Source organism: Procambarus clarkii, chromosome 1 (assembly GCF_040958095.1).
Source record: "Procambarus clarkii isolate CNS0578487 chromosome 1, FALCON_Pclarkii_2.0, whole genome shotgun sequence".
Taxonomy (NCBI): Eukaryota; Metazoa; Arthropoda; class Malacostraca; order Decapoda; family Cambaridae; genus Procambarus; species Procambarus clarkii.
In genome coordinates this window covers 47,484,289-47,506,761 of record NC_091150.1, presented here as the reverse complement: position 1 = coordinate 47,506,761, position 22,473 = coordinate 47,484,289, and the positions used below count along the sequence as shown (strand labels likewise).

General features: G+C 42.8%; 1 protein-coding gene across 1 annotated transcript in view; it reads right to left on the bottom strand.

Moving 5' to 3' along the window:
- The window catches only part of LOC123773024 (uncharacterized), a 204,794-nt gene that overhangs the window by 15,074 nt on the left and 167,247 nt on the right, over window positions 1-22,473 (bottom strand). The window contains exons 5-6 of the mRNA XM_045766555.2: window positions 20,454-20,502; window positions 8,149-8,328 (exon numbers count right to left, since the gene is read on the bottom strand). Of these exons, the coding sequence (XP_045622511.2) occupies window positions 8,149-8,328; window positions 20,454-20,502 (229 nt within the window). The remainder of the gene's footprint in view (window positions 1-8,148; window positions 8,329-20,453; window positions 20,503-22,473) is intronic.

Sequence of the window (22,473 nt, the reverse complement as noted above, 5' to 3'; positions counted from 1 at the left end):
TCAGTGGCCCAAGACGACACGGCAACAATTGCAAGTTGAAGCCGGCGTTGAAGGAGAGGCGAATCATCACCCTGACAACAAAGGGTAAGATCATCGACATAGAGAGTGGAGAAGACACCAGAAGGAAGAGAGGAAAGAAGACCATTGAGGGCAACCAGAAAAAGAGTAGTGCTCAGAACACTACCCTGGGGCACACCTTCGTATTGCTGAAAAGAGGGAGAGAGAGCGGTACCAAGGCGCACCCGAAAGGAACGATGAGAGAGGAAGCTGTGGAGAAAGAGAGGGAGATGACCACGAAGGCCAAAAGAATGAAGTTGAGATAGGATATGATAACGCCAAGTGGTGTCGTAAGCCTTTTCCAGGTCAAAAAGGACGGCAACAACGGAGGTCTTCACAGCAAAAGCAGTACGAATATAGACCTCCAAGTTCACCAGGACATCTGTCGTGCTGCGGCACTTGCGGAAACCAAATTGAGAAGGGGAGAGGAGGTGATGGTGTTCCAGGAACCACATCAGACGAACGTTAACCATACGTTCAAAGAGTTTGCAGACACAACTTGTGAGAGCAATAGGGCGAAAGTCCTTAGGGGAAGTACCCAGAGACCCCGGTTTGCGAACAGGGAGGACAACGGCATCGAGCCAGTCCTCAGGGACTGACGACGACTCCCAGATCCGATTATACAGACTCAGTAAATACAGTACTGAGACGTGCTCGGAGGGAGATGGCGAAGCATTTCATAATGAATACCATCGGAGCCCGCCGCCGTAGAACCGCAGAGGGCCAGGGCAGAACGAAGTTCAGAGAGAGAGAAGGGATCATTATAGGGAAGCTGAAGATGAGTGCAGAAATCTAAAGGACGAGACTCAAGGACAGGTTTATGAAGAAGGAAAGATCGGGGAAGATGAAGACCAGAGCTAACAGAAGAAAAGTGGGAACCCAGTTCGGAAGCGACCTGCAACGGGTCCGCCACAAGAGTATCATGGAGGTGAAGGACCGGTGAAACATCGGGAATGAACTTACCCGCTATCTTGCGGATACGCTTCCAGATCTGGGCCAGAGGGGTTTCGGAGGTAATTGTTGAGACATAAGATGCCCAACATTCACGTTTAGCCGTACGGATGGCCCTACGGGCCACCGCACTCGCTCTCCGAAAGAAAAGAAAAGAATTGGTCGTCTGCCTACGGCGGTGCCTCTTCCAGGCTGCACGCTTACAGCGGACAGCCCGAGCACAGTCCGCATTCCACCAGGGAACGCACTTCTGTGGACCCCGAGAGGAAGAGCGAGGAATAGAGCGGAGGGCAGCGTTGAAGACAGTGTCATGAAAAAGGAGGAGAGCGCGAGAGAGAGGCAGAAGGGAGAGGTCAGAGAGAGTAGCACTGAGGGAAAACAGGGTCCAGTCCGCCTTAGCAAACTGCCACCTAGGAAAAGAGAGGGAAGGGCGAAAAGAGAAAAAGGAAACAAGGATGGGGAAATGATCACTTCCATGGAGGTCATCAAGAACCTTCCACGTGAAATCTAAGTAAAGAGAAGAAGAGCAGAGAGAAAGATCAAGACAAGAAAGGGTGCGAGTCCGAGAGTCCAAATGAGTGGGCTCACCAGAATTCAGAAGAGACAGGGAAGAAGAGAGGAGAAACGGCTCAAGGAGGCGACCCCGGGTATTCGTCAGAACGTCACCCCAAAGAGAATGACGACAATTGAAGTCACCCAGCAGGAGCACAGGCTCCGGCAAGGAGTCTAGGAGGTGTTTCAAATCAGGAAGAGAGAGCGGGAAACTCGGGGGGAGATAAATGGAACAAACTGTGTACCATTTCCCCACAAAGATACGAGCAGCAGAACAATGGAGAGGCGAAGGAAAAAGCAAAGGAACAAAGGGAATATCAGCACGAATCAAGAGAGCAGAAGAATTAGAAGCCCCAGCAATGGCTGGGGGGGGGAGAGAAAGGAATAGCCACGAAAACGACCAGGACGAGCACCAAGCATTGGCTCCTGGAGACAGACACAAAGGGGCGAAAACCGCGAAATCAGAAGTTGGAGTTCGAGGAAATTGGCGTAATAACCTCGAACGTTCCATTGAAGAATGGACAACGACGAGAAGAGAAAGGACAAAAACAGAGAACAAGGAAAAAACAAAGGCGAAAGAGCAACAGAGCACGTTAAAGAATATCAGGGTCGGGATCAGGGTCAGCAAAGTCAGGGTTAGGGGGCATGGGTAAACTGAGCAAAGACAGAGGGAAGGAAACGGGAGAACAGATAAGAGGCGGGCGGGCGGGGTCCGGAGGAGGAGGAGGAGGAGGAGGAAGAGGAGGAGACAACGGAGAGGAGCAGTCAAGGACAGCAGCAGGAAGAGGGGGAGTAGAAAGAGGGGAGCGCACCTCAGCAAGAGCAGCAACCGAAAGGGAAGCAGGGGCCAAAGAAACCTCCATAGCAGGAACAGGGGGTGCAATCACTGAAACGGGAGGGGAAGGAGCAACAGAGCCAGAAGTAGGAGCTGAGGAAGAAGTAGGAGCTGAGGAAGAAAGCGAAGCCTTCTTACCCGCCGGGGAAGAGGAAGGAGAGGAGCCAGGCTTTCGCTTCTGACTTAAAGAGACCGGTGTCCCAGCAACTACGTACCGGGCAACGGATTCCAGTGTCTCAACAGGAGAAGCTGAACGAGAGCACACACGACGGCCGTTAGGAGAGCGATGGACATCCGCCCGCACCGACAGGCGGTGGGGTGAGCCAATAGATGGAGGAAGAGGATGGGAAGGAGGATCGGAGGGGGACGAGGAAGAAGACACAGGAGACACGACAGACCGGGTAGAAGAAAGGGGAACCCCAGACAGAGGACCAGGAGGAGGATCCCTCGGGAGAGAACCCAAAGGAACAAAGGAGGGGGCAGTGGGCGCATCAGGGTCCAAGGCCCGGAAACGGTTGTGAGTCTGAGGAAGGCGGGAAGGACGAGGAGAGGAAGAGCGCAACACGCGAGCATAAGAGATATTAGCAAAAGGCGGGAGCCGGCGAACCTGGCGCCTCGCCTCAGGAAAAGATAAACGCTCCCGGTGCTTCAAGTTGAGGACGGCTGCCTCAAGCTTGTAATGGACACACGCACGGGAGAAGGTAGGATGGGCCTCACCGCAGTTGAGGCAACGAGCCTGGGGAGAAGTGCACTCCGACTTAGAGTGACCTTCACTCCCACACAAAGGACAGAGAGAGACAGTCCCAGAGCAGCAGAGGGCACCATGCCCAAACCTCCAGCACTTGTTACAAAGTCGAGGAGAAGGAATATACTCCTGGACAGAGCACCTAGCACCAGCAAGAATGACAGAGGATGGAAGGGTCCTACCATTGAAGGTGATCTTCACAACGCGAAGGGGTTGACGGCGACGACCACGAGGGGGACGAGTAAACGAGTCAACCTGGAGGACAGAATGGCCTTGGGCATCAAGGATATGCCGAATATCATCGTGGCAATCCTGCAGATCCCGAACACCGGTTGCAACATGGGGTGGGAGGAGAATAGTGCCAACACTGGCATTCATCTGAACGTTCTTGGAGACCCGAACAGGGATCTCGCCAAGGCAAGATAAGGCAGCCAAGCGGGAAGCCGCATCCTGAGAAGGAGCAGCAACGACACGTGTACCGAGACGAGTGGGGTTGAAAGTAACAGACGCATCCACGGAATCTACAAGATGCCGATGGAGGGAGAAATCGTCAGGAGGCGCAGAATCAAGAGGGAGGAGATCAAAGTATTTGGCCCATGAAGCAGGACCAAACAAGGCCTGATACGCATCAGCACGAGAAGGAATCGAGCGAGTGCGGTTGGGGCGCGAACGGCGTTGAGAACCCCTAGAGAGAGAGGGGTCAAAAGGCGCAGTAGTCACAACGAAAGACTTAGCCTCACCAGGGGACGAAGTGGTCACCACCGGGGGCTGGAGGCTCGACCCAACCACAGAGGAGGGAGGGGAGCTGGGGGAAGAAGTCAGGACGGTCAAAGGAGGAGCAAGGTCGGGGCCCAACGCAGCGGGAGCTACAGAGCCTGGTCTTCCAATACAGGCCGACTCGGGGGCTTGGTCGCCCACCCCACGAGCCTGAGAGGGTACAACGGAAACATTCAACGACATAGAGACGAGAAGTGACAAATTCATCCACGAATGTGCCCCCATACCCACCATGGAGCCACAATTAGAGGCAGGACACCCAACAGGAAGCTATCGCCGATCATGCCGGGGCCCCCTAGGGGTGCGTCGTGAGTATACGCCCCACAAACGCCACCTTAAGAACCGTCAGTCCGTCGAGATCGGGTTCAGCGACGAAAGGGGGATTGACAATAAAAGGTTCCCCTCGCTCGAGACGTTGGGTACTACAGTTCTACGGGTGCAAGAGTATGCCTCCTCAAGCACCCGGGCGTCAAAATAGAAGAAGTCCAAAGAAAGAATCCAAAACAAGCAAAAGGTCAGCAGGAAACGACAAGCAGATAGGAGAAGAGGGGGGAGAAAAACGAAACATAAGGAAAAGGAAAAGCGATCCGGCACAATTGGAGAAGACAGCAGCAGGAGTGCAAGGCCAGAAGAGGACAGAGGACTGCCCAATGGAGCATCACACTCCGGCAGCCGTCCACCAAGCCCCCTCACGACACCAACGGGCCGGATGGGGAGGGGGACATAAAATGAAACCACTACTTCATAAATTATTTTCTGACATGACTTATATACCTGAATTTACATGAGGGCCACCATCTCATCAGTGGCCTCAATGAGGACAAAAGATAGTGGCTTGTCTAAGGTCCCCCTCATTTTTTCTGATGATTTTCTAGGGGGTAGCCCCTTGTGGCTCCCTGAAGTTAACTTGCTGAGATGAGTCTTAAGTACTGGGTCACATCAGCTGCGAAGTTCTATTTTGGCCTATCAGGTAGAAAAACCAGAACTTGGCCCATCACAAAGGCACAGAGAGCAGGTGACACTGCCACCCCACCAGGAAAGCATCCAGAAAGTCAGGAAACCAGTACAGACCATTGCTGGGTTCAAAGAGACCAAAGATTCAAAATTGCCAAACGAAATCCTCCAAAAATGTAAACAAATGAAAGAATCTCTCGAATCAAGCATAAGCTCGTTAACACTACATTGTCAGTATTGTACACTGTGGCAGGTTCCACTGCTTTTCAGCTAAGTGCCAGCCATCCTTTGACTTTATTCTGCACCTGCCATTTCTTTGGTATTGGTTTGAATTTTATTGTGCTTGTTTTTGGAGCATGTTTTTGTCTAGTTCGGTGTTGAATAGATCTGGCTTGTAGCACACTTGGAGCTGCATGTGCTCAGGGTTTCCTTTCTTGAGTGCTCCCTAGTGCTGCCCCTTCACTGGCAAAGTTCTCTTCTCTGGTGTGTTCAGGAGCTCGCTCTCTTTAAAGGCCAGGCCACTAGGGTGGGGGGGGAAGGCCTTTCCTTGGGTGAGTCTGGGTCTTGCTGCCCCTGTATCTATTTCCCAGGTTGTGAGCAAGCATTAGCTGGTTTGGGCACACTGACTCTGTGAGGATCTTAATGCACTCGCCTTGGATCGAGTGCAATCTCCTTGTTGTCTGCTATGGCAGTGTTCCACAAAGTGTCAGCGGCTTTGCTCAAGATGTACGTGGTCGTGCTCTGGGAGGCAGTGGCCATATTTTGCTCTGCACATCTGATGTGTCAACAAGCTGTGTTGGTCCAGTCATTAGATTTAGCTCTGTCCTTGGCCTGCTTGTCTGCTTCACTTTTTTCACCTCTCCTCTTTCCAGATGGCTGGTTCTCATCCTCACTCTTGGAGGTGGTCTGGTAGCACCAGGGCTTCACCTGCTGCTGGTCAGGATAGGCCTTTATTGGAGCCAGATTTGGGGATGATGTAGACCTGACCAAATGTAAACTGTCAACAAAATTATTCGCACACCCTCCATCACTATGTGATGGAGTGCGAAAAGATACGTGAATTTAGAGACAATTCTATAACCAATATTCCAGCGGTGTGTAAATATTTCATTCAAAATTATCTGCTACCAGAAATTTTAGCCAAATATCCCCAGTTTGCTAACTGTAGGAAGTAACTGAGTGATTGTAACCTATCCACCGCTGCCCACTGAATGGGGGGGCGGTGTGCAGAACAAACATATAAATTTTGACACTAGCTCTCCACATATGTCAGTTGCTTAATTTAGAACCTGTACTTGAGGTCGATCTCAAACCCATTGTTGATGTGATGACTTATATTGAATTTTGTAACTAGCTCATCAAGATTGTAACTTGCTTAGCTAAATGAAGTGTGGGGTTCAGTCCCTGACCCCATTATGTGCCTCTGTAACCCTTTCCACTACTGCCCACAAGATGGGTATGGGGTGCATAATATATGAACTAAACTAAACATGCATTCCATTGTCGGTTCATCTCCTGCTCATTAGCACATTCTCAAACTTTGCAGAGCTACTATTGGTCTGGGTTTGCACTGGCCCTTTTGCAGTTTGCCCCTTTGGCGGGGCAGTGGGGAGATGGGCAGCTTGCTCGATTTGCCAATTCCTGCTCCCATGTTATTCAAGGCAGGGCTTCATGCAATTTTTATACTCTTCGTCAGCTTTCAACAGGCATCAACATTCCTTTATCACTGCAGTTGACTTTCATAATCCTTGTGATTCTGGAGTCTTTTTAATCCTTTGCATCCTGTGGTGATCGAAATCCAAAACTGGCTGTTTCATATCGGTAGCATTTTTAAAAAGGTGACTTTTGTTGGGTACCCAGCCATATTGGAGTTACCTTGAATGAACTTGTGGACACCATCATAAGGCCATTCAATTATTTTTTTCCATTTCCAAAAAAAGGGATTCCTTATTTGGATTTCTACCAAGTCATTTATTTTGCATTCTGTGATACTGTTAAAGGTGACCTATGCCCCCTTGGCCTTCATCTTACCACTATTACAGATAGTGGAAACTGCTCTGACTGGGTTGAGTATTGGCTATATGTGCTTCACTTATGGGCCCATAATGGAACAATGCACTGCTTCTTATTGTCTGCACTGCATTGTGCCACTTAATCATGCACCTCCCTATAGAATGTTCTGATTTTCAGGATGATCACATGTCTTGCTTTCCTAATGTTTCTTTGGGCCACTTGTCCCTTGTTACAAACCTTACCTCCTGTGGAGGTTAGTTTCAAATATAAAATGTTAGTGGACACAGTGGAGAATGTTTGATAGGAAAATATCTACAGCTGATATCAGAGAGGCCGCGAGTCACCAGTAATACTTCGCCCAGGGCAAAGTAGTGCCTTCTCAGCTGGAGATTGTTAGGAATAATGTGAACTGGAATAGCCTAACTATGTGAGGAAAAAATGGACACAATCTAAAAGCATTCATAGAGAATATGGTAAATAAAGTCAATAAAGGATTTGATTACAAATGTAAAGAATAGAGTATTAAGGGGCAATGATGCAAGAGAGGTGGACGCCATCTTGACTTGAGGGGAGGTGTATCACTGACGACCAGATCCTGCTATCTGAGGGTTTTTCTCCAGCCGTACAGTCAGATAAGCCTTCCTTTGTATCTAAACAGGGATGCAAGATCGGGTAGAGTAGTAATGCAGACTTTGGAGATGTTTTATAAGAGAGAGTCCAGGTTTTCTAGAGTTTCATATATGTGTCACTGGTTGATAAGTGTGGTAGCTGTGTGCATGGTTCCAGATTTGGGATTGTGAGCCATAGGGTAGCCAGACCCAACTTGGGAGTTTCATTAATACAAAATGACCTTGTGGTGTAAGGAATAAAATTTCATGTATGTAATATCGTGTCTTATACATATAAATTTGTGTCTTTGTACTAGGCTGTTTTCCTTACTCCTTGATTTCCCCTAGGCTACAGTAAAATAATCTATTCCCCTAGACAACATTTAAAGGTCCATCACCACCAAATTCTTGACAGGACTCTGTCACACAAACTATGACACAACCATGACATCCCTCAATGCAATCATTGGTGAATCTGATACCTTTCATATTGCTGACCTTTTGAATATCCCATAACACAGATGGTGCTACATAGTATTTCTAGTTTGGTGCCTACTTTTGATAATTATTTACTTACTGTTTATTAAGAATACAGGAAAAAACTGATTCCTTACACTAAATATGTTATTAAAACAATAAGTTTTATACTCACACACCTTGGCTTTTTGACAAGAAGACCACAGATGAAGTCCTTTGCTTGTTCAGAGATGTCTGAAAATAATTCTTCTGGAAAATCAAACTCTGCTTGGGTAATATTAACAAATGTTTCTTGATCAGTGTCTCCTCCAAATGGTGTGCATCCAGTCAAGAAGACATAGGTCAGCACTCCAACAGCCCTGGAAATTATGTAATTTAGCAAGTTACAAGTTAATGCTAATACAAGTTACATTGTGTACAAGGTACATTGGGTTGTGAAAGGACATATGTTGATGATTAAGTTGGTAATGGGATTTACTTCCAGTGCTTTACTTAATGCATTACATTTGGTAACCATGTATTCCCCATTTCTTCTTTCTTCCAGTGATGAAAGAAAGAATAAGTTTAACTTTTTTAATCTTTCCTTATAACTCATACCTCTTAGCTCTGGAACTAGTCTGGTGGCATACCTCTGAACTTTCTCCTGCTTCATTCTGTATTTAATGAGATAAGGACTCCATGTTGGTGCTGAATATTTCAGAATTAGTCAGACAAATAATTTACCGGATCCTGTGCAACTCTTTTTTCAGATTCTTTATAAAAGTTATATTTGGCAACCTTTCATATGTAGTTGATACTCTTTTTCATGTGGGCTTCTGGTAACAGCTTTAGTGTAATATCAACCCCCAAGTCTTTTTATATGTCTGATGAAAAGATATGTTGCTCAAGCACTTGTGTCCTGTTGCAAGAATTGTCCCAGGACCTTTCGGCTGTGACCTAGCAGACTGTATATTTCACTATGCCACAGACTGTACAGCACATATATTCAGCATTGATATGGAGACAAAACTGACAAGTGTTACAGTGGATGCAATCCTCCCAGGGTGAACAGGGGTTGGATGTGTAGCCCCTACTGCTAGTACTGCACTGGGTATTTGAAGATATAAAATTTCCCAATGAGACCTATCACCAAGAAAATATACTAGGACTAGCAACAGTGGGGTATAAATATTAAGGTATTACAAATATTAAGATTATGGTAGTGGTCATTTACATCCTAACACAAACGAATAGGGAGGAAATGACATATACAGTGAGACTTGTCTGAAGGTAACAACAAAGGCAATTGCATTGGCTTTGATCCCTGGCAGATCCCTGGCAAAGCTCTTCCTCCTCCGACAATCCCCATCCCAAGTCAAGCTTCACTTGTACAGGATGATCATTAGGCATAGCCTCAAGTACCCTTATACCCCCCCCTTAACCTCACTATCATATGCACCAAGAGTTTTTCTGATGCATATGGCTTGGGGATCATTCGAGCTTGTTGCTCGAATGATACTCTCATCTTCCCACATGGTGAATTGATTTGATGAAAATTATCTGTGCCCGATGGCCACTGAGTGCTGTTGGGAATTGGGTCATAAGTCTAACAAACTTCCAATTCTTGTAACAGCCAGTTGTGGTCTAGCAGGTATAGAACTGGACATGACGAGGTGTTTGGAGCGCCTGGCTGTCCCGGTTCATCAGTAATATAAATATATTATATATATATATATATATATATATGTCGTACCTAGTAGCCAGAATGCACTTCTCAGCCTACTATGCAAGGCCTGATTTGCCTAATAAGCCAAGTTTTCCTGAATTAATATATTTTCTCTAATTTATTTCTTATGAAATGATAAAGCTACCCATTTCATTATGTATGAGGTCAATTTTTTTTTATTGGAGTTAAAATTAACGTAGATATATGACCGAACCTAACCAACCCTACCTAACCTAACCTAACCTAACCTATCTTTATAGGTTAGGTTAGGTTAGGTTAGGTAGTCGAAAAAACATTAATTCATGAAAACTTGGCTTATTAGGCAAATCGGGCCTTGCATAGTAGGCTGAGAAGTGCGTTCTGGCTACTAGGTACGACATATATACATATACATATATATACAGTATATATATATATATACATATATATACATATATATATACAGTATATATTATATATATACAGTACTGTATATATATATATATATATATATATATATATATATATATATATATATATATATATATATATATATATATATATATATATATATATATATTTATATATGTATGTTGTTAAATATGACCGAAAAAGTAAGATTAATAATTCTAACACAAATTTTCTCAATATTTCTTATGTTTCTTTTTACTGTCGATGGTAATTGAAAAATCAATTCTCCAAAATTCATTTTTGTTTCTAGTCTGACGCGATGCTTGAACGCGTTTCGTAATAACGTAGTACATTTTCAAAGACTTTAGTTTACACACACACAACTATAACCTGAAAACACTTAACAGAGTTTTACTAATTCTAACGCTAAACAGCTTGTCTTATATACTTGCATTTGGGTGAGGTGATATGTTGAAACAGTTTTGGATGAGGTGAACAAACTTATGACCAACACAAGACAGAACATAGTTCAATGGGTATAAATTGGATAAGTGAAAGGGAAGAATGGAAGTAACGGCAAAGGGCCTATTGGTCTATACTTCCTCTTCATGCTTCTATAATGGTACGGAGTCTTGAAGAGGGTAGGATATAGTTATGCATTAATTAGCTGTTGATTGCTGGTGTTGACTTTTTGATGTGTAGTGCCTCGCAGATGTTGAGCCGCCTGCTATCGCTGTACCTATCAATGATTTCTGTGTTGTTTGTTAAGACTTCTCTGGTGATGGTCTGGTTGTGAAAGGAGATTTTATGTTCCTTTATGGAGTCCTGTTCTTTATGCATTGTTAATCGCCTGGAAAGAGACATTGTTGTCTTGCCTATATACTGAGTTCTTTGGAGCTTACAGTCCCCAAGTGGGCATTTGAAGGCATAGACGACGTTGGTTTCCTTTAAGGGGCCATGGTAACCGAAAATCCGAAGAAAAATGGAATATTTACGAAAAATTACGAAAAATACTACAACGTTTTGGCAACACTGTGGTCCAAACCGTTTAATGATATCTTGAAAAATAATGTAATTAGAGTCAAATTTCCCGCTGCAACTTTCGTGAATCTGGTCCTCGCGGCGTGAGTGCGCCGCGGGGTATTGTATCTTACGTTGTAGAAGTCTTATTTTTCGTAATAGCGTTGAAAATAACATGTTATGCATAAAATGAATATAAACTCACTCATTGGCAACAGTATCGTGAGAGAGAGAGGGGTTGTACGTGGCTCAGGCCCTCAGTGACTCTGTGTCTCTCTTGGAGAGAGGATATATCGCTGACGCGCTCTCACAATATCTCCCAGAACTCATGCTATTATTGCTATTTGTACTGCAATATGACTTACCAAACGAACAAGAGGAAAGCATTGAAAGCTAAATGCATGCGAGCTCTCCATAGAAGGTACGAGCTGGCTCATACTCGCGGTCACGAGTGACCGCGAGTATGTGTATCTTGTCGCGCGCGCTACGCAACTCCAACTTTTACAACTAGATCTGGTTTCACAGCCTTTATTTATTATTCAATTTACATGAAACTTGCACATTATATGTAGAGTTTACGCCTCTAAAAAATTACGTCATTATTCTTATCTACGTAGATTTATTGATTTTATAAATAATGATACACTTCATTTTGTTGCATACGTTTTTGGGAAACTTTTAAAAATCTGTATTATTGCACTAAATACATCTGGGATAAAGATGTGACATAAAAATCTTTATTATATAGTAAGGTCATAGGTGAGTGTCGTATAAATGATTTTGGTTCACAATTGTGGGCTGTGAAATCGATTGAACATGGTTGAAATTTTTTTTTTTTTTTTTCTCCGTCTCTATTTAGGCTGAGATGCTGAAACTTGGCCTAGGTGCAGCACCTTTCACATGTATCAGGATAATAAATTATGAATACCCTACAACAATTTCTTATATCCTGGTACTATGGCCCCTTAAGGCATTCTGCTTTTGTGTCTGGAGAGTTTTTCGTGAGTAGGTTGGCCGTTTTTTTGGTTTTATAGTAAATCGTCAATTGTATCTTCTGATTTTTGTCTGTAGGGATAACGTTCCTATTAACAATATCTTTCAGGACCCTTTCCTCCGTTTTATGAGCTGTGGAAAAGAAGTTCCTGTAAAATAGTCTAATAGGGGGTACAGGTGTTGTGTTAGTTGACACTTCAGAGGTTGCATGGCATTTCACCTTCCTTTTTATGATGTCTTCAACAAAACCATTGGAGAAGCTGTTGTTGAATAGGACCTGCCTTACCCTTCATCGACTTGCTAACATCCTGAGCTGTGGCTGAGAGCACGGTTGACGTAAGCGTTGACAACACTTCTCTTGTACCTGTCTGGGCAGTCACTGTTAGCATTGAGGCACATTCCTATGTTTGTTTCCTTAGTGTAGACTGCAGTGTGGAAACCTCTGCTCCTTTCCATGACTGTTACATCTAGAAAGGGCAGCTTCCCATCCTTCTCCATCTCGTAAGTGAAACTCAACATAGAATTCTGCTCGAATGCCTCCTTCATCTCCCGCAGACGTCTGACATCAGGTACCTGTGTAAAAATGTCGTCAACATACCTGCAGTATATGGCAGGTTTCAAATTCATGCCAACTAAGACCTTCTGTTCGATGGTACCCATGTAGAAGTTCGCGAACAGGACACCTAGGGGAGAACCCATGGCGACCCCATCTACTTGCTTATACCTGTGCCCATCAGGTCTCAAGAAGGGTGCCTCTTTAGTACAAGCTTGGAGTAGTTTCCTTAGAATGTTTTCTGGTATGTCAAAAGGAGTACAGGCCGGATCACGATACACTCTGTCCGCTATCATCCCGATTGTTTCATCCACAGGTACGTTGGTAAACAGTGATTCTACGTCCAACAAGACTCTTGTCCCTGTGGCCCGTGTTCCCCGCAGTAAGTCAACAAATTCCTTTGGAGACTACAGGCTGAAAGCACAAGGTACATAAGGAGTCAGCAAGCCGTTGAGTCGCTTCGTCAGTCTGTAAGTGGGTGTGGGTATCTGGCTGATGAGTGGCCGAAGTGGGTTTGTGGGTCTTGACATTTCCATACGCATACCCAGGTTTGTATTCCCCAATAACCTTTGGCAGGTGGAGTCTGGATTTCTTGGCATTCACAGTTTTGATCAATCTGCTTACCTTTGTTTTCAATTTGGCTGTAGTGTCCTTCGTTACCCTTTGGAATTTAGTTTGGTCAGAGAGTATGAGGTTAATTTTCGCCAGATATTCATCTTTTTTTAAGAATAACGTATATTGACGACTTGTCACCTCTCCTGACGACTATGTTCTTGTTCTCATGAAGGCTCTTAGCTGCCGCTTTGAGCTCGGGGGACAGTATTGTGCTTCTGTAGTTGCCTCGAATCTTTCCTCCTTCTGCAATAAGTTCTGCTTGCAAGGTGTCTTTAGTGGTAACCTTCTTTTGCGTCTCGAGGTCAAATATGTCGTTCAATAGGATCTCCAACTCCACTTTCCGGGCCATCACACTTGGTCTGGACATAACGTGACAGTTTATACCCAGATTTAGAAGTGATTTGGTCCTCAGTGAGGTTGATTCCAGCAAGGTTCAAGAAGCCATCTCTTGGTCGTGGAATCACCATAGGTCCTCCATATAATGTTGTTAGTTTCTTGATGATCCTGGTTGATTGCTAGAATCAACTTCTCCAGGTCACTACAGCTAAACCACAAGAGCTAGAGACTTTTACTTTGGATTTTTGTGCTTCATGAAGGCTAATTAATAATGTCATACAAAAAAATAATTTTTTCAGAACAATTTTTTTCTTGAGTGCTCTAGGGATGTTTGCTATATAACAGTTAGCGGTTTAAGGGTTAATGTGCCTCAGTTTCTTAAAAACTCTTGACATAAACTTGAACAATTACATAAGTTTGCTAGTGCTAATTTACTGACCTACCAACATAAGATGAAAGCACACTTTGACAAGAACACTAAGGTAAAAAAGTTTAATGTAGGAGATTTCGTTCTAGCCTATTTTCCTATCCCAACCTCTCCAATAAAAAGTAAATTTTCAGGACCTTATCGCATCAAAGAATGCAAGAAGAAGAACAACAACTACATTCTAGAGACTCCAGACCAGCGCTGCAAGACACAACTCTGCCACATCAACCTGCTCAAGAGTTATCAAGGTAATCCGTCACCAGTGATATTATCTGTATCTGCTTTTAACCGAGAGGTATCCTAACAGTGATACATATCCTGCTACCTCTCCATCCGAGTGTAAAAATACCATCAAGACAATGAAGTCTAACAGTGAGATCTTAAAAGATCTTCCTAAATACCTAGAACATTCTAATAACAGTGCTCCTTTAATAAAATTACTAACTACCCATAAAAAACTGTTTCAAGACACTCCACAGGAATGTAATTTAGTGCAACATGATATCCAGCTGCTTCCTGATATGATGCCCATCCGTCACCCTTACTACCGCATCAGTCTACAGATGAGAGAAGCCATGTTCGCAGAAGTAAAGTACCTCCTCAGCAATGGATTAGCTACACAGAAAACAGGATTGGTTCAACAGAAATTGCGAGATGACAAGAGACCAAAAGACACAAAAATGGAATCAATATAGGAAGAGGCCAAACCCGCAAACATACCAGCGATACAAGGATGTGAGAAATATACGGCAGTCAGGAGAGAGGCAAAAAGTGATTTTGAAAAAGGGATAGCGGATAAATGTAAAACAGAACCGGGCCTATTCTACAAATTCATAAACAAATTGCAGGTAAAGGATAATATCCAGAGGTTCAAAATGGGAAACAGATTCACGGAAAATAAAAATGAAATGTGCGAAACATTAAACGAAAAGTTCCAAAGTGTGTTTGTACAAAATGAAATCTTCAGAGAACCAGACACAATAAGAATTTCAGAGAACAACATAGAGCGGATAGAGGTGTCTAGAGATGAAGTGGAAAATATGTTAAAGGAGCTCAGTAAGAACAAAGCAGTTGGCCCAGATGGAGTTTCACCATGGGTTCTGAGAGAATGTGCATCTGAGCTCAGCATTCCAGTTCACCTGATCTTTCAGGCATCCCTGTGTACAGGAGTCGCAGCAGATGTGTGGAAAAAGTCTAACATAGTTCCAATCTACAAAAGTGGCTGCAGGGAAGACCCCATCATTTATAGACCTGTATCATTGACAAGTGTAATAGTGAAAGTATTGGAAAACTAATAAAAACTAAATGGGTAGAAGACCTGGAGAGAGATGATATAATATCAGACAGACAGTATGATTTTCGATCTGGAAGATCCTGTGTATCGAATTTACTCAGTTTCTATGATCGAGCCAAAGAGATTTTGCAGGAAAGAGGTGGTTGGGTTGACTGCATCTATCTGGACCTAAAAAAGGCTTTCGACAGAGTTCCACATAAGAAGTTGTTCTGGAAACTGGAAAATATTGGAGGGGTGACAGGTAAGCTTCTAACATGGATGAAAAATTTTCTGACTGATAGAAAAATGAGGGCAGTAATCAGAGGCAATGTATCAGACTGGAGAAATGTCTCAAGTGGAGTACCACAGGGTTCAGTTCTTGCACCGGTAATGTTTATTGTCTACATAACTGATCTACCAGTTGGTATACAGAATTATATGAACATGTTTGCTGATGATGCTAAATTAATAGGAAGGATAAGAAACTTAGATGATTGTCATGCCCTTCAAGAAGACCTGGACAAAATAGGAATATGGAGCAACACTTGGCAAATGGAATTTAATGTGAATAAATGCCATGTTATGGAATCTGGAATTGGAGAACATAGACCCCACACAACCTATAAATTATGTGAGAAATCTTTAAAGAATTCTGACAAAGAAAGGGATCTAGGGATGGTTCTAGATAGAAAACTGTCACCTGAGGACCACATTAAGAACATTGTGCAAGGAGCCTATGCTACACTTTCTAACCTCAGAATTGCTTTTAAATACATGGATGGAGAAATACTAAAGAAATTGTTCATGACTTTTATTAGACCAAAGCTGGAATATGCAGCGGTTGTATGGTGCCCATATCTTAAGAAGCACATCAACAAACTGGAAAAGGTGCAACAAGATACCATTAAGTGGCTCCCAAAACTGAAGGGCAAGAGCTACGAGGAGAGGTTAGAGGCAATAAATATGCAAAAACTAGAAGATAGAAGAAAAAGAGGCGATATGATCACTACGTTCAAAATAGTAACAGGAATCGATAAAATTGATAGGGAAGAATTCCTGAGACCGGGAACTTCAAGAACAAGAGGTCATAGATTTAAACTAACGAAACAAAGCTGCCAGAGAAATATACGAAAATTCACTTTTGTAAACAGAGTGGTAGACGGTTAGAACAAGTTAAGTAAGAGGGTAGTGGAGGCCAAAACCGTCAGTAATCTCAAAGCATTATATGACAAAGAGTGCTGGGGAGACGGGACACCACGAGCGTAACTCTCATCCTGTAACTACACTTAGGTAATTACAATTAGATAATTACACAAATTCAATTGTTCTCCTTTTAGCACCGTTACGAGCGACTCCACTACGGGTGTGTTTTCTTGCACTAAATCTCCTTTGGGGAGGAGTTGGAGGTCTTCAACCTTGTCTACTAGTAGGGTGAGCAGGGAAAGTAGATGTAGAGGCAACACTGTCATCAGTGTCGTCGAGAGGGAATACATGGTGGCGCTTGGCAGGGCCACCTGCTGAGACAACAGATCTGCACCTGGTGACACCGCGACGACGGCAGCTGCTAGCCCTTGCCTCATCTATGCTACTTGTATCAGAAGCAGCATCACTAAACCCAGAAAATGACTCAATAGTATCACTTTCGTCAAAAATAGGAGATAGAGGTGGTGGTAGTGGGGATAATTCTGGCAAGGGCTATGACCTGTGATGCTTCACTGTGCGTGCCGCTCGCCCTGAACGATACGCGCTCACTATATCGTCTTCATCTGTATCTATTTCACTTCCACTAGACCCTTAAGTTATGTATCTATCAATCCTTGGGTCATCAATATAATATTCCACTTCATCCTCAAACAATAAACTGTTTATCTCCCCTAGAGAAAGCAGTTTTGCAACAGCGTGTCCCACAGATGACTGGGAGCTGGAGGCACATGCGTCAGCCATGGTTTCTTGATCAAAACTGAGGCTACCCTTGGGCCTGGGGCATTCTGGGATTTTTTTTCAAAATGGCTGCTGTTCACTGACGGCCTCAGGCATCCATCTCGTACACAATCAACCGCGCGCGCGATTCGAATGGGTACCAAAAAATCAAAAAGAGTTTTCTCCACTGGCGCAGTTTCCCGCCGACCGAAAATACTCGGCTGGCACAGTTAAGTGGTTAATCACTCTTACCAGCCCAATATATTCCAATACATATGGACCAACTCACAATTGAAAACTTTGCTGTGTACTAACCATATTCTCGCCTCTCCAGATGTGAAACAACCCTTCATCCTTAATGTTGATGCCAGCAGCACCGGCATTGGGGGTGTTCTGATGCAGCAGAGAAAGGGGAAAGTCCTACCAGTCAGCTACTACAGCTACAAGCTGAAGCCTCACCAACAAAACTACAGCACTAGAGAGAAGGAGCTACTCACCATTGTCCTATGTTTGCAACGATATGAACCTTACCTTCAAGGACAGCAACCCATCACCATCTATTCCGATCATAATCCTCTTTGTGTTCTACAACAAGCCCAATTCTCCAACCAGCGTCTACTTCGTTGGACCTTGTACCTACAAAACTACAACGTTCTGATCTTCTACATCAAAGGATCAGACAACATAGTTGCGGACGCACTATCGCGTGTTCATGAAGTGGAACCTTCCGCTTCCACACTCCTTCCAGCATCGACATCTTAAGCATTAGGAAAAGGCTTCAGGGAGGAGCTGTCATGTGAATCCCCTGCATAGCAGTGGAACTGCCTTTTCCCTTCACCTTGAATGCCTCTGCACTGGAAGTCTACAGCTACACCAGACCAAATGAGTCATCAGTCCTGCCAGCTCACCGTCTTGTGGCAACAGGACAAAGAGGTGGTCTGCTAATCGGTAGTTTGTCTTCACAAACAAGCAGTTAGCCGCCTTCAACTAGCAGTGGTGCAGCTCAACACAAAGGCACTGCCAGCCACAACGAGCAGTTTGCTAGTTGACCAGATGTCCACCTTGCATTGACACAGGATGAGTCATCACCGCCAGACTATATAAGGGGCACCGCCTCCCTGGAGAGCCAGTCTCTCTCTCTCTTAGTGCTCTTGGAACACCTTGGTCTCTCTCACCCGTCGTCTGCCTTCAGCCAACGCCGTGTGTCTGATGCCATAGTGGTATGATAGCTGTCTTCAGTACACCAGTATATCTTTATGCTTTGTATTCATTGCTTACAGTTTATTTTTGTATTAATGTCATATTATCTAGTTCACCTTTGCATTACATAATAGCCAAGTATTTTCAAGTGCCAATTTTGTTCATTAATATTTCAGTAAATTGTTTTAATTATTTATTTGATGATTTTCATTTGTTTCCACCTGCGACTTACACACTGCAAGGCCAATAGCAGCATTTTTTTTTATTTATGTGAGGGAGAATCATACCATCTTGGTTCAGTATAGCTGCGATACCACAACAGTCACAATATGAAGAATTGTCATATTACTGTAAAATGATAATAAAATGCACTACAATATTTACTTTGTTGTGCATTTAACTAATACAGTAATTAGTTTAAGGTATTACACCAAGGTTTTACACTAGTTAATAATACAAGAGTATCATTACTCTTGTTTTAGATATTAAGTACAGTAGTGCACTTTAAATATGTCCATTCTTGTAGTTATAGTAACGATATGTTGAATATTATTGTATATTTTAATAATTTCACTGAGGTGTGTATGCTGGAAAATGAGAGCTTAGAAGTAATTACCATTTTACCTCCATATTATTTACCTACTTTACTCTACATCAAATAAAGAATTTGACTTTGATTTATGGTATATTTAACCAAGAACCTGCAATTGTATTGACATCAAAAGCATCCAGTAGACAAAATAAAGTGATAATGTTCTTGTGATTTGTGTATAACAATGTTTCCCAAACTTTTTTAATCAGATAAAAATCAGAGGTGAAATAGGTACGCTGAAGAAAAATTCTTGTCAACACCAAGGGCCCAAGACTTTTCAACACTCTCCCACTACACAAGAGGAGCATAACTGGCCGGCCTCTCGCATTGTTCAAGAGTGAACTTGATAAACACCTCCAAAGAATACCTGATCAATCAAGCTGTAATTCATATGTCAAGATGTGAGCAGCTATGGCCAACAGCTTGGTTGACCAGAAAACCAACTGGGAGGCCTGGTTGCATACCAGGCTGCGGGTCTTTGATCCCTGGAACCTTAACAAGGTAGAGAGAAGGTAGGTAGCCTGGTGATGCAGAGGGATGGTGCATGTAGTTTTAATTGTTACTATTTTTATATATTTTATAGTGTTATATATTACCTTTTTTAAAATTTAAATAGCTAAACCAGTAAATTTCAATAACTCTTTAGTCTGACAAAACATATACTGTAGCATAACTTTTAATGAAAATCTGATGGTTAAAATAGTTGGGAAACAATTCAGATATTTTGCAATGACTACCATGATGTTACTTTATTTTCTAGGTGAGCCTTCCAGTTTCGGCTTTATGTTGATGGACAAAGCACAATGCAAGTCATGCTGAGGATCCACAAAGGTCCCAGAGTTAGTCTTAATCACCACAGAACCTGAACATGTTCCTTCACATAAGTATATTGTCAGAGGAGAGGGAACCTTTTCCACTTCCCGAGTCAAAATGCATGTAATTGTACAATGAAATTACAAGAATGTGATGTATCTATGAGAAAATATTGAAGATCAACAATAGGATAAAACCCACATCCTGTGCCTGAGAAGTCCAGGGATACAGGTTCAGTTCCATTGCATGGCTTCAATAATTTCTCACTTAAATGTAATTGTCATATTTGATTATGAACATTTTATGTTCTTCCGAGACATTTCAGCAACAACATGGAAATCCTCGTGAGCCTCATTTGGGCCATGACATTGGTTTGGAAACCACTGGAGGTTCCAGTGGTTGGTAAATTATTACCCCAGTAATAATTTCTCGACCTGTTCCACAATAAAAATTTGTGGATATAAATTGAAACATGTTTTATAACAGAACAGTAACATTAATTTTCATTGGATGACCAAATTCTTTTAATTTTCTTTTTAAATTTACTGTATGCACAATTATTGTAACCCAGTTTACTTCATAAATTTATTAAAATAATTTTGTAAATGTTAAGCTATTCCTATCTCATAAAGTAGATTGAAACTTACCACATGTCAGTGTAGAGATTCACTGGTTCAAAGTTAATCACCTCAGGAGCTGGAAAATAAAATTTTGACTGAAGCATACTGTACATATATTGCCAAAACATATTACAGTGTGTGTGTGTGTGTGTAATTACCTAGTGTGTGTGTGTGTGTGTGTGTGTGTGTGTGTGTGTGTGTGTGTGTGTGTGTGTGTGTGTGTGTGTGTGTGTGTGTGTGTGTGTGTGTGTGTGTGTAATTACCTAAGTGTAGTTACAGGATGAGAACTACGCTCGTGGTGTCCCATCTCCCCAGCACTCTGTCATATAACATTTTGAAATTACTGACGGTTTTGGCCTCCACCACCTTCTCACCTAACTTGTTCCAACCGTCTACCACTCTGTTTACAAAAGTGAATTTTCTTATATGTCTAACTTTGTTTCGTGAGTTTAAAAATATGAGCTCTTGTTCTTGAAGTTCCGGGTCTCAGGAATTCTTCCCTAACAATTTTATCGATTCCTGTTACTATTATGTATGTAGTGATCATATCACCTCTTTTTCTCCTATCTTCTAGTTTTTGCATATTTAATGCCTCTAACCTCTCCTCGTAGCTCTTGTCCTTCAGTTCTGGGAGTCACTTAGTAGCATGTCGTTGCACCTTTTCTAGTTTGTTGATGTGCTTCTTAAGATATAGGCACCATTCAACTGCTGCATATTCCAGCTTTGGTCTAACAAAAGTCGTGAACAATTTCTTTAGTATTTCTCCATCCATGTATTTAAAAGCAATTCTGAAGTTAGAAAGTGTAGCATAGGCTCCTCGCACAATGTTCTTAATGTGGTCCTCAGGTGACAGTTTTCTATCTAGAACCACCCCTAGATCCCTTTCTTTGTCAGAATTCTTTAAAGATTTCTCACATAATTTATAGGTTGTGTGGGGTCTATGTTCTCCAATTCCACATTCCATAACATGGCATGTATTCACATTAAATTCCATTTGCCAAGTGGTGCTCCATATTCCTATTTTGTCCAGGTCTTCTTGAAGAACATGACAATCATTTAGATTTCTTATCATCCCTATTATCTTAGCATTATCAGCAAACATGTTCATATAATTCTGTATACCAACTGGTAGATCAGTTATGTAGACAATAAACATTACCAGTGCAAGAACTGAACCCTGTGGTACTCCACTCATGACATTCCTCCAATCCGATTCATTGCCTCTGATTACAGCCCTCATTTTTCTGTCAGTCAGGAAATTTTTCATCCATTTTCGAAGCTTACCTGTCACCCCTCTAATATTTTCCAGTTTACAGAACAACCTCTTATGTGGAACTCTGTCGAAAGCCTTTTTTAGGTCCAGATAGATGCAGTCAACCCAACCATCTCTTTCCTTTAATATCTCTGTGGCTCGATCATAGAAACTGAGTAAATTCGATACACAGGATCTTCCAGATTGAAAACCATACTGTCTGTCTGATATTATATCATTTCTCTCCAGGTGTTCTACCCATTTAGTTTTGATTAGTTTTTCCAATACTTTCACTATTACACTTGTCAATGATACAGGTCTATAATTGAGGGGGTCTTCCCTGCTGCCACTTTTGTAGATTGGAACTATGTTAGCCTGTTTCCACACATCTGCTACGATTCCTGTACACAGGGATGCCTGAAAGATCAGGCATGCTGATCAGGCATGCAGCAAAGTGGAATGCTGAGCTCAGATGCACATTCTCTCAGAACCCATGGTGAAACGCCATCTGGGCCAGCTGCTTTGTTCTTACCGAGCTCTTTTAGCATATTTTCCACTTCATTTCTAGACACCTCTATCCGCTCTATGTTGTTCTCTGAAATTCTTATTGTGTCTGGTTCTCTGAAGATTTCATTTTGTACAAACACACTTTGGAACTTTTCATTTAATGTTTCACACATTTCCTTTTCATTTTCCGTGAATCTGTTTCCCATTTTCAACCTCTGGATATTATCCTTTACCTGCAATTTGTTGTTTATGAATTTGTAGAACAGGCCCGGTTCTGTTTTACATTTA